The 13,356-nt window shown below is 41.6% G+C and overlaps 1 protein-coding gene across 6 annotated transcripts in view; it reads right to left on the reverse strand.

Annotated features, from left to right (window-relative positions):
• Nucleotides 1-524: 524 nt before the first annotated feature.
• Nucleotides 525-13,356, reverse strand: part of LOC134355483 (tyrosine-protein phosphatase non-receptor type 22-like) — a 128,091-nt gene continuing 115,259 nt past the window's right edge. For 4 of the 6 annotated variants that reach the window (XM_063065435.1, XM_063065433.1, XM_063065432.1 and 1 more), the window contains 3 exons: nucleotides 10,542-10,572; nucleotides 8,062-8,142; nucleotides 525-1,135 (listed from right to left, as the gene is read on the reverse strand). In XM_063065435.1, coding sequence (XP_062921505.1) covers nucleotides 1,074-1,135; nucleotides 8,062-8,142; nucleotides 10,542-10,572 — 174 coding nt within the window. In that variant the 3' untranslated portion in view covers nucleotides 525-1,073. Of the gene's footprint in view, nucleotides 1,136-8,061; nucleotides 8,143-10,541; nucleotides 10,573-13,356 lie in introns of those variants that run through there. The other 2 variants (XM_063065434.1, XR_010020095.1) reach the window with 2 other exon arrangements.

A 13,356-nucleotide genomic window follows, 5' to 3' on the forward strand; every position in this document is an offset into this window, starting at 1 on the left:
CTAGCACACTGCTCTATTGCCACAGCAAGCAATAAATAGATCATCATATCAAACCCAACAGGAATCGCGCAAATCAGGTGGATTAATTTGTTCATCTTGCATCCAATGATTTCTTCGTAAGGTTCCCGTTATCAGAGATGGCTTCCTTTCTGAAAGACAATCTTAGCCACTATATGCTTACATTCGAAGAAATGGATATATTTATCAGCATCTCGACACTCAGCACAATTCTCGAACTGCTGTTAACACCTAATCTTTTTTCCATACTGCAAGAAATCTTCTCTGTGCCCCCCCCCGCCCCCACTGAGTCCTGCACTGGGTATGTTCTGTCCAGGCTGTTGAGTCCACTGCCACTCCTCTGTACCCAACTCCCGCCAACCCTCATCCCACAAGAAATCCTCAGCCTATACCATACACCATAGTCATAGGTTGCAATTCCATGGTACTTAACTGGATCCCTGCAATTCACAAATGGCATTGAATGCATTCTACCCATACCCCTCAAACCATCCCATTGTTTCTTGTGGGAAATGAAATAAAAAGACCAATTCCAGTGAAAATACAAATCCCAGCCATTCTTTACTGATATGATCGAGTTTACAACATGTTTGCAGCAGATTCATCCCCAACCACTGAAAATGTCTGTGTTGGGAAAATAATCAAAGCCAGATAGAAAGGAAGAAGACTCCAAATCTCTCACTCTCAATGTTCCACCTCAGACACACCAGTGTGCAGTTCATTATGTTCATAATTGATGGTAACCCTGTGGTTCTTCAAATATGAATCTGTGCTTCATCAAATAGACCGGAGTCAGAACCTTTTAGCAAAGTGTTATGGATTCATTCTTTCTGTTCAGTGGCCTGTTTATGAAGTAAATGATTTCGGAGAATTTGCTTTCAGATGTGCTTTGTTTGTAATGAGGGAGAACAGGAATTCTGCTTTTCACTTGCATGACGGAATTTCTCGTCCCATGGGAAACGGGGGTCCGGAGGAGCAAATTCAGAAGACAACCCCAGCCTTGCGCATCAATGCTTTTAACTTATGGCTGTGGGAAGAATTCACTGAGGGTAGTGTCAGACCCAGTCTGGAGAAGGATTTCTTGCTCCTTTTGGTTTCACAAAGCGATTCTTGAACCCTACAATAAATAAAAACATAGAGTGTTACTACAGAGAAATCGACGGATGTTTATGCTCCATTGGACCTTCAGTCCACACTCAAACGCTATAGAATCTCCTTCTAACTTTTCGCTCCTCTTGTGCTTACCTCATTCCATCTTACAGACAACGATATTATTCGGTTAATAATATCGATGAGTTAGTAAAATGGGAATAAAACCGGCAGTTAGAAATTAATCCTGAGTAATGTAATATTTAGAAGGACTAATTATGCTAGGACCTAGACATTGGTAGGACACTAAGAAGTGGTATGGTAGAGAGGGACCTTGGTGTAGAAGTTTAAGAACTGAAGACATCAATGTAGGCAGAAAAGGTTCTGAAGACAACGTACATGATACTTACCTTCATTAGTTAGTGCATAAAAGCGGGGAGATTATAGTTCAAAGGAGGGATTGAAAGTACATTTATCAAACTATGTATAGTATACAGTGTACAACCCTGAGATTCTTCTTCCCCACAGACGGTCATGAAACAAAACCATGGAACCCGTACAAAGAAAAACATTAACCCTCTCCCACGCACAAATAATAAATCATGCAAATGGCAACAAAAAAGAATGAGTGAAACACAAATTATAAAACACAAAAAAGAGTCAATATTCAGTTCAGATCAGTGTTAATTATCTGCAGTGCTACTAAATAAGAAATTGGTTAGTCCACAACTGAAAAAGTGTGCAATTCTGGTAACCACACTAAAGCCAGAATGTGATTGTATTGTGAAGGCTGCAGCAGAGAACATTGACCAGCATGTTGCCTAGGAAAGTACATTTCAGTTATGAGAGAATGGATAGGTGGAGAAAGCTGAAAGGTGGCCTGATTGAAGTATACCGGAATGGAGAGGGTAGATACTGAACAGAGAGCATGGGTTTAAGGCAAGTTGCATGAGCTTTAGAGAATACTTGAGAAAAAACTTTTTTCCACCCAGAGGGTGATGGTACCTTGGAACATGTTACCTGAACTGATGGTGGAGACAGTACTGTCACAAAACTGAAGTACAGTATGGTTGTGTTATTTTTATGTTCTATATAGATGAGCACATGACAACTATGGGCCTAGTGCTGGAATATGGTATTATTTTTAAGTACATGATGACTGGCACCAACATAGTGGATCAAAGGCTCTGTTTCCTTACTGTATTACTCCTTAATGATGGGTTAAAGAAGAGGTGGATGAATAAATGATGGAGAATTTGGGGAATGCAAAGTTCTTAATTTGTTGCAAGGCAGAGAAAGGTTAGGGAGAAGCTAGATAAGCAGAAGGGTGAGCATTGCAAAATTCAAGCATTGTACTGCTGTGTCAGTGAGCAGAGAATTGATGGGTGAGAGATTAATTGTGTATAAGAATACAAATAGCTTTTAGTATTGTAACATGAACAAAATCACTGGAGAGACACTGAAGCTAGTGGATATAGAAGTGTTTTATTCAACAAAAATGAACAGCAGGCATCATGTTGAGACACGCTTGGAGGAAGAGGCCATCCTGACCCAACATTTTTATGACATGGCATTCTTATATGCTGAAGATCAATGGTAACAGCAGGACAATCCTATAGCTAGAACGTATCTACAATGCTTCCTTTCAATTACATATAGTTTTTACACACCTTCTTCACACCCACACTCCAGATACCCAAAATGAATTTTAATCAACATTGTCTGATTTGCAATTAACTCCTGTCTACAACTCCAGGAAAACTATTGTTCAGGGCTGCATTTTAAATTCAATCTATAATCCACATTCATATCTGAAGATTGGTTGCTGGTGAAATCAATATTTGCAAATATGTCCCAACTCCGGAATATGCCCTAACAGTGGGTAAGCAGTGTTGCCACCAGAAGCATAGCGACACCTGCAGGCTGCCCCAGCACATATTTGACTATCTTAGTTGTTGTCAGAAAAGACGCATTTTATTTATACTTCAATGTTTTGATGTACATATGGCAAACAAAGCTAAATTTAAAGATGAAGCCACACTCAGGTTAGAGGAACAACACCTTATATTCCGTCTGGGTAGCCTCCAACCTGATGGCACGAACATTGACTTCTCTAATTTCCGCTAATGCCCCACCTCTCCCTCGTACCCCATCCGTTATTTATTTTTATACACACATTCTTTCTCTCACTCTCCTTTTTCTCCCTCTGTCCCTCTGACTATACCCCTTGCCCATCCTGTGGGTTTCCCCCCTCCCCCTTTTCCTTCTCCCTGGGCCTCCTGTCCCATGATCCTCTCGTATCCCTTTTGCCAATCAACTGTCCAGCTCTTGGCTCCATCCCTCCCCCTCCTGTCTTCTCCTATCATTTTGGATCTCCCCCTGCCCCTCCCACTTTCAAATCTCTTACTAGCTCTTCCTTCAGTTAGTGCTGACGAAGGGTCTCGGCCTGAAACGTCGACTGCACCTCTTCCTAGAGATGCTGCCTGGCCTGCTGCGTTCACCAGCAACTTTGATGTGTGTTGCTTGAATTTCCAGCATCTGCAGAATTCCTGTTGTGTGCGTTTTTAAACTTTTAATCTTTTTTGAACTCTATAACTTATGGATAGTGGAAGATGGGATATCAGTCAGGACAACTTTGGAATAGCTGAGTCCAGAAGCAACAAAAGTAGGAGTGGATCTTTCAGCAGCTGATGAGTAATATGGGGGGGGGGGGGTGGAATTTTACTTCACGTGCCTTTGTGTTGAACTGAAAATGTAGCTGAAAGGTTAGTCTAGGGTAAAATGGGATATTGAGATCGTGAATAGCAAGATTCAGTTTGAGACAGTGATCAGGGAAAGGACTTGGTTGCTAGGGAATAGTATTTTGTAGCTCAGGCAGCATGAGTGGAGAGACAAACAGTTGACATTTCAGGTCGATAATCCTTTATTAGGATCGTTCTCATGAAAGGTCACTGACCTGCCATGTTGGCTCCGTTTCTTTCTCCACAGTTACAGCCTATTGAATACATTCAGCATTTTGTTGACTTTGCTTTTGAATGTATGTTTTTTGTGTTGTCAGGACAAAGACAATAGTTTCAGTCTCCCCAATGTTTAATTATGACCCATTCGGAACTGGTTGTGGGAGAGGCAGTCTAACAACAAATAGGCAGGGTGGAGATCAAAGGAAGCAATGGTAAAATCGAGGTTGTTGTCAGCACAAAATTGGAACTGGACACTACGTTTCAAAGTTCAAAGTAAATTTATTATCGAAGTACACATGCTACCATACACTACCCTGAAATTCATTTGCTTGTGGGCATTCACAGTAGATACAAAGAAACTCAATAGAATCAATGAAAAAATACACGTGAAGATGGACAACCAGTGTGCAAAAGGTGACAAACTACAAATACAAAACTAAAAATAAAATAATAATAAATGATTAAGTAATAAATAAGACTGAGAATATGAATTGTAGAGTCCTTGAAAGTGATCCCATAGGTTGTGGAATCAATTCAGTGATGGAGTGAGTGAAGTTATCCAGTCTTGTACAGGAGTCTGTGTTTGAGGGGATACTAACTCTTCCTGAACCTGGTGGTGTGAGACCCAAGGCTCCTGTACCTCCTTCCTGATGACAGCATGAGAAGTGAGCATGACCTGGAGGGTGGGGATCCCTTGATGAAAGATGCTGCTTTCTTATGACAGTGCTTCTTATAGATGTACTCAGTGGTAGGAAGTGCTTTACCTGTATCCACTACTTTTTGTAGGCTTTTCCATTCAAGAGCATTGGTGTTTTCATACCAAGCCATGATGCAACCAGTCAGTATACTCTCCACTGTGCATCTAGAGAAGTTTGTCAAAGTTTTAGATGCCATGTCTACTCTTCACAAACTTTGAAGAAAGTAGAGGCACCTGCCACACCTTTGTATTTGGCACTTAGATACCTGAAACTGATAATGCTGAGGAATTTAAAGTTATTGACCCTTTCCACCTCTGAATCCCTGATGAAGACTGACTCATGGACCTTTGGTTTCCTCCTCCTGTGGTCAATATTCAGCCCTATGGTTTTGCTGATGTTGAGTGAGTGTTTGTTGTTGTGCCACCATTCAGCCAGATTTTCAATCTTCCTCCTATATATATCACCAACTTTGATTCAGCCAACGATACTGGTGTCATCAGCTAACTTAAATATGGCATTGGAGCTGTACTTAGCCCCACAGTCGTAGTATAAAGTGAGCAGAGCAGGGAGCTAAGCACATAGCCTTGTGTACTTATGCTGATGGTGATTGTAGAAGAGATGTTGTTGCCAATCCAAACTGACTGAGTTCTGCAAGTGAGGGAATCAAGGATTCGGTTGCACAAGGAGGTATTGAGGCTGAAGTTTTGGAAGTTATTGATTAGCTTTGAGGGGATAATAGTGTTGAAAGCAGAACAGCCTGATGTATGTATCTTCACTGTCCAGATGTTCCAGGGCTGAGTGAAGAGCCAATAAAATGGCATCAGCTGTTGACAGGGCCTGAAGACTGCACGGCCCTTTATAAACCATTATTAAAAGAAAATTGCAGCTGTGCAGCACCAAGGCTCTGTGTATGGGTGCAATTCAGTTACTCTGCAGCTGCGCAGCTTAGAGGCAGCAGTGTTTCTCAGGCAGGAGTTGATGTTTCATGACCAACCTCTCAAAGCACTTCATCAGTGCTTCTGGACAATAGACAAGTTACCACGTTCTTCTTGGGCACCAGTATGATTAAAGTCTGCTTGAAGCAGGTGGGTACTGATATCTTCAAGCAAGAGGTTAAAGATATCAGTAAACACTCCAGCCAGATAATCAGCGCAGGTCTTTAATACAGGTAGGCCAGGTAAAGTGTCTTAAGCACCCACTGCAGGGAGGTTGTTCTAAAAGCAATCAGCATCAATTCCCACCTAACAATTTCTGCATGAGAGGTGAAGTTCAGTAATCAGAAAGAACAATTTGGGATAGAGATATAGAGATATAATTTGAATGACATCTCCAAAAGGGGAAGGAGCGGCAGAGAGAGAGGGACAGTTAGTAATTTTGTTTTGATGGCCGTCATCTTGTCCGTTGATCAAATTATCTAGAGCATGTAGAATCTCTGTGTTTCACACAAGCAGGTGGCTAATATTAGTCACACTTTTTGAAGGTTTGCTGGTGTCTACGATGAGGCGTGAGCCAGGCTTAAAGGTTGGTGTTGGAGAGGAGTTTGAAGGTGAGTAAAGCAAGTACAACAATGTAGCTTGGTTGTGAAGGTGGAGGATGCAGATCTTTGGAAATGGCTTTAGGTATATTTCCATGCCCCTGACAGTGATTGTCTGATAACCAAATTAATTAACATGGTTGCTTAAATACCCACAACCCTCTGCATTTCAGAAAAAGCTCTATCAATTATCAGAACCAGGACAATGAATAACTTGGTATTGAATAATTTCTTTCTAGCTTAAATTCGCTGCCAAGCAAACTCTAACAAAGCACATATTTTGTTCCAAGGCAACTGAACTTCCTGCACAGAAAGAAGATTGGAATACATTCATACTTTTAAAATTAGTTCTTCAGAATGGGATGGAATCAATGAGCAACACAGCAAGGATACAGGAGCTTCAGTCTAATGGACCATGCCAACCACGATGCCCACTCAGTTAGTCCCGTATCCCTATAAGCCTCACCCTTCCATGTACCGATCCAAGTGCTTCTTAAATGACACTATTGTACCTACCTCAACCACCTCCTTTGGCAACTCATTCCATAAACTCTGCATAAAAAAAATTGCTCCTTAGGTCTCCTTTAATTTTTCCCTTCCCACCCTAAACCTATGCCCCTGAGTTTTGGACTCCCTTCTCCTGGTGGAAATACTGTTATCATCCGCCTTATCTTTGCCTCTCACAATTTTAAATACTTCTCTAAGCCTGCTGTCATTGATACTGGATAACATAGATGTTTTTGGTGACAAAGTTCAGCTTTTGAAAGAACAATTAATTATTCCAAGTCTCTGTGGACTGTGTATGGAAGAAGAACCCTATTGGTTAAAAGACAAGTTGAAGGTTTGTGAGAGTGCCGGATGTATTTATGCACATGTTTAGTTTGCTGTGATTATTTTCGGTGCAGATTGAGGGCCCAGCACTACTCTTGCCTTGGACTCAGTATTGCTTTCTTTCCCCCACTGCACAGCATAACTGCATCGTGCACCGACCGCCTTCAGGACACACTACACTGACCGATCAAAGTTTCTTTGGCAGCAGATCAAAGATCTGCACAGCCAGCAGGTGCATATGATCCTGAACTTTGCTTCCAACTTCCTAGCCCAGGCTGGAAGTGTATCAGTGTTATCTCATTACCACGTAGTCAAACACTGAAACTGTCTGACCAACAGCAACAGGAGAGAACCTTCACCATACAGGCTGCTTCCCACCAACTTTCAAAGGGCGAAGAGCTGGGAACAAATGAGCAGACCCTGCACCTTGTAACGTGGTACAAATTAAAATAGTTTAAAAAGTTGTCATGGTGAACATTTTAACTATTGTCTTTTTGTTTAAACTTAGGACGTCACAGTTAGCACAATGCTTTACAGCGCCAGCAATCAGGGTTCATTTCCTGCCGCTACCTTCTCCCCATGGCTGCGTGCATTTTGTCCGGGGTGGTCCGATTTCCTTCCATATTCTAAAGTTATATGGGTTAGTGAGCTGTGGGCATACTACGTTGGTGCCGAAACTGTGGTAACGCTCACGGGCTGCCACCAGCACATCCTCAGACTGTGCTGGCCATCAAAACAAATGGTGCACTTCACTGTGTGTTCCAATGTACACTTGACAAATAAAGCTAATCTCTTAACTTCTAGGACTGGTCAGCTCTTCAGCTTTGACTGTGTGTGTCAGAGTTGTTAGAAGCAATTGCCTTAATAAACAGATGTCCCAATTTTACGGACACGATGATGTATCAGGTTCTGCGTACAACAGGAAACTCACCAAAGTTTAGAAAGGAGCGGCTCTGTTCTGAGCTTGGTTCAGCCACAGGAGTCCTGGACAATGCAGGGACGCTGCTTATCGCTGTAGGCACATAGAGAGACATATGCAATGATGCATTAACTATTGCCACCTATATGCATTCACTGGACTTCAATGCTGGCAACTTATGTTTAAACTACAGAAAAAAAATACCATTTATGCTCAGGTAGGCAATAATCTTCACTCAATAAGCTAGTGATTGTTACTTTGAAGACTTCAATTTGGAAAGTGCTTTTCACAATATGTGATTGGCACCAATATTTTATAATAATTTTACTTTTCATTGTATTCACCAGTGTAATTGAAATATAGCAACATTTCAATGCAACGAAAGTTGTTACAAAGATTCAAAGTGCATTTATTATCAGAAAATGTATAAATTATACCACCTGAGATTTGTTTGCTTACAGGCAGTCGCAGAGCAAGGAAAGCAAGAAAGTCAAATGTCAATCAGATAATTAGTGGAGTCATAGAGAGAAACTGCACAGAATCAGGCACCTTGGCCCTTTGAGTCCGCACTGACATTTTTACACTGATCCTGGTTTACTCTTGTCAGATTCCCAGATTCTAACACTCATTTCATACACTATGGGAAATTTTCAGTGGCCAATTAGTTTACCACTTCAAATGTGTGTAGGATGTGAGAGGACAATAAAACGCCCAGAGGAAACGCTTGTGTTTACAGAAAGAATATGCGATTCCACTGGAGGTTAGGATTGATCCTGGGGTTGCTGGAGCTGTTAGACATTGTGCCAGTCCTGCTCTGTTTTATCAATGTCAATTAGCCAGGATACTAGAAGAAATCCCCTGCTCTTTTACTGTTAATTGAGACGGGGGTGATCTCTGAGTATAACAACTCATCTCAGGAATGACTCCACTAGCTCCACCAAACTTACGTTTGAGTGTGGTGCTCTAATCCCATGACTTTCTGACTCAGGAATGAGATTGCCATCAATCCAAAGACTGAAACTAGGAACAGAAAGCATTTTCTATGGAAGGTACTGATCAGTTCATGTTTATTATATTACAGGATGAGGAAGGAATGTTGATCAGGGTACAGGTGACAGTTCTGTGTTACAACCAGCACCCTGGTATCTTTTTTTTTAAGATTATGAGGACACGCAGTCCTCTTTTATTGTCATTTAGTAATGCTTATTATCTTCAATGCTTATTACAACAAGAAGGCAGGACCTCGATTTAATATTTCATATGCAAGGCAGCACTTATGGCAGAACATTGCCTTTATCCCAGGGTTTGTTCGTTATGTGCTGTGTTGTACGACATAGGTGATCGTGGTCTTTCCATGATTGTCGGCAAGTTTTCTGCAGAAGTGGTTTGCCATTGCTGCCTTCTGGGCAGTGTCTTTACAAGGCAGGTGACCCCAGCCGTTATCAATACTCTTCAGAGATTGTCCACCTGGCATCAGTGGACTTGTGACATGCTCGAGCTGCTCAAAGGAGCATCCACCACCTGCTATGTCTTCATGTGACCTTGATCAGGGGTTGGGGGGTGTGATGCAGGTTCTACACCTTGCCCAAGGGTGACCTGCAGGCTACAGGAGGGAAGGAATGCCTTACGCGGTCTTTGGTAGAGATGTATCTCCACCCTGTCACCCACTTTCCCAAGGTAGGGGAGTCTAAAATTAGAGGACATGGTTTAAGGTGAGGGGAGAATAACTTAAAGGGGATCTGAGGGGCAACTTTTTCAATCAGATGATGGTGGATACATAGGACTCAGCTCTCGGAGGAAGTGGGTACAATTATAACAGTTTATAGACGGGTACTTGGATGGGAAAAGTTTAGAGGGATATGGATCAAATACAGGGATTAGCTTGACATGGTTTGGCATGGAAGAGTTGGGCTGAAAAGCCTGTTTCTGTGCTGTATAAATAACTTGATGATAATTCATTAGCTAATACATTTGGAGTGTCAGCCTAGTGGTACAGCAGAGTTTGAACCCATGCCTTTTGAAATTGAATGGAATGTCCTGAGAAAGGAGTCTGAACCACAACTGTTGATGAATATGGGACTACAGATGCTCGCCTCTTTAGAGAATGTTTAAAATAAAAGCACAAAGTGCTGGAAATGCTAAATGGGCATTTCTGTGGGAAGACCGATGTTGGTCATGAATAGACCGTGCTGTTGCTGAACTTCTATGTAATGAATTGGAAGAGAGAACCTCTTCACAAATGTACTACACTTCTACAGTCCCATCAGTCCTTGCAATCTTCTTTCAACTCTTTGGCAAGGATTTGAAAGCGGGGGAGAAACAGTAAACAGTGCGGAGTGGGACAAAATGATTACTGCCTTGAAAAAGGTGCTGTACCTACTGGATGGAGAAAGGCTGATGGAGTTCTTCCTGATTCGATGTGACCTTATTATTTGCATGTTATAACATCTATCTATAAATATTAATATTACTGCAGAAACAGATCTACTCACTTTTCTTCATACTTCGTAGGATTTTCATACTCTGTAGGTAAATGCACAGAGAGAGAATGAATTACAACTAGGATTTGTGCAATGCTTTGAGTTATTACAACTCTTTTACCATTTTGATTTCCGTCCCTGCCAGCAGTGAATTTAGAAACAAACCCGGCGAGCTGAAGGAACAATGATAGCTGGGGGATTCTTTCACTGAAACGAGAACCAATAGCTGGCTCCGGCATGAAATACTTTATTTTGAGATACAGCCTGGAACAGGCCATTCTGGCCCAACGAGCTGCATCGCCCAATCGCAGGACAGTTTACAACAGCCAACTAACCTACAAACCGGTGCATCTTTAGAATGTGGGAGGAAACTGGAGCATCTTGAGAAACCCATGCATTTACTGGGTGGGACGTACAAACTCCTTACAGACAGCATTGGAATTGAATTCTGAACTCTGACACCCCGAGTTATAATAGTGATGCAATATCTAGGATAACAAAGTATAAATGCTTACTATATGGTTTAACAGAGGGTTGGGTACAACGGAGTGCCGAGCAACCTGGCTGACCTCCAGTTTCACAGGACTGATCTTATCAAGGTTGTTAAATTGTGAAATGTGTACAAATAAAAAGAAAAACAGCTTTGCCCTCCAGCTGTGCTGTGGGAAAATGATCCAGAACAAACCTACAGCTATTCAGGAGTGAAATCAGTCAGGAAGAAGAATTTCACAAAGACAAGCGATTCTGCAAATGCTGGAAATCCAGAGCAACATGCACACAATGCGGGAGGAACTCAGCAGGTCAGGCGGAATCTACATTTCACGCAGAATAGAAACCTGGAACACCTTCCAATTAATCAATTGCAAAATTCAAGAATGAGGCTGATAGGTGTTTGCTGTGTAAAGTCAGCAAGGTAGGTGGAGAAAGGGCAGCTGCAGTACAAGTCGGCCATCTGCAGCAGAATAGTGTCCAAAGGCTGAATCACCTACTGTAATGACAGCTCCCAGAAATGAAACTTAACCCTTGTGTCTTAGCGCCATCTGCTGTAATTATAAGGTTCTGCAGTTCATACAATAAAAAGTGAAATACACTCAGTGGTCACCTGCTTGTTAATACAAATATCAAATCAGTCAATCGTGTGGCAGCAACTAAATGCACAAAAGCATGCAGAAGTGGTCAAGAGGTTTAGTTGTTGTTCAGACCAAACATAAGAATTGGGAAGAAATGTGATCTAGGCGACTTAGACCTTGGAATGATGGGGCCAGATGGGGTGGTTTGAGTATCTCAGAAACTGCTGATCTGGGATTTCCACGCACAATGGTCTCTAGATTTTGTGGAGAATGGTGTGGCAAACAAAAAATAAATCCAGCGACCAGCAGTTATGTGGGCAAAATTCCCTTGTTAATGAGGGAAATCAGTGGAGAATGGCCAGAGTGGTTCAAGCTGACATGAAGAGGACAGTAACACAAATAATCATGCATTACAACAGTGGTGTGCAGAAGAGCATCTCTGAATGCACAACATGTCGAACCTTGAAATGGATGGGCTACAGAAGCAGAAGATTATGGACATGCACTCAGTGGCCACTTTATTAGGTACCTCTTGTATTTAATAAAGTGACCACTGAGTATACTGTTGATCATGTAATGGAAAGTAAAATATTATTGATGCATATAACCTATCTACTGCTAAGGGTCAACAATTAGTGCAGGTAGATGTTGAACAAGCAAGGAGGAAAGGAAGAGAATTTAGAAAAAGATCTATTTATTTACATTCACTGAGGGTAATGAGAATATTAGAAATAGATACCTGAAAAGAATCTCATGTTTAGAAATAGAAATAGTCCGTTTAGCCTTTTGTGCCTGCTCCACCTTCAAATAAGATTCTCTCTGATCTTTTATCTTAGTGCTACTTTCCTGTATTAACCGCACATTCCTTGATCCTATTAATATCTAAAATCCTATTGATCTGTCTTGTATATATTTAGTCTCCACTATTATCTTGGCTAGAGAATTCAAAGATTTACTGCCCTCAAGGTAAAGAAACTCCTCCTCAATGGGTCTTCCCCTTTTTTCGGAATATGGTTATTGATACCCCAGGAGAAACATTGCTAGGAAATTATTGACTCTGCATCAACTTTGTCTGACTTCACAAGAATTTTGTACAAAACATAAAATCATTTCTCATTTTTCTCCACTCAGAGTATAGGCTCAGTCTGCTTCAACTCTCAAACACACTACCCCAGAAATAAATCTGGTGAACCCCCTCTGTATTCATCTTCACAAATGTCCTTACATAAAGAGACCAGGCATATAATATTCCAGCTAGAGCAAGAGTTCTCTCCATGTGCACTCTGATCTTCTTGTATTAGAGGCACATTGGACAATACACCACAGAAACAGGGTCCTTTGGCCAACAAGATCTGTGGTGCATGCTGTGGCAAATCAAACTAAGCCTCTTCCACCTGCACATGATCCACATCCCTTCATTCTTGCATACTCATGTGTTAATCTAAAAGCCTCCTAAACACACTTTCATATCTACTTCCACTGTCTGGCAACCCATTCCAGGCATCCACCGCTCTCAGTGACAAAATATTTGCCCTGCACATCTCCTTTTAAATTTTCCCCTTCTTACCTTGAGACATATCCTCTACATTTAATATTTCTACCCTGGGGAGCAAAGATTCTGACTGTCTACCCTGTGTATGTTCTGCATAATTTTATAAACCTCTATTAGGTCTCCCCTCAGCTTCTCATGCTCCTTAGAAAGCAACCCAAGTTTGTCCAGCTCATACCATCTAATCCAGGCAATATCCTGGTAAACC

This window comes from Mobula hypostoma, chromosome 13, assembly GCF_963921235.1.
Source record: "Mobula hypostoma chromosome 13, sMobHyp1.1, whole genome shotgun sequence".
Lineage (NCBI taxonomy): Eukaryota > Metazoa > Chordata > Chondrichthyes > Myliobatiformes > Myliobatidae > Mobula > Mobula hypostoma.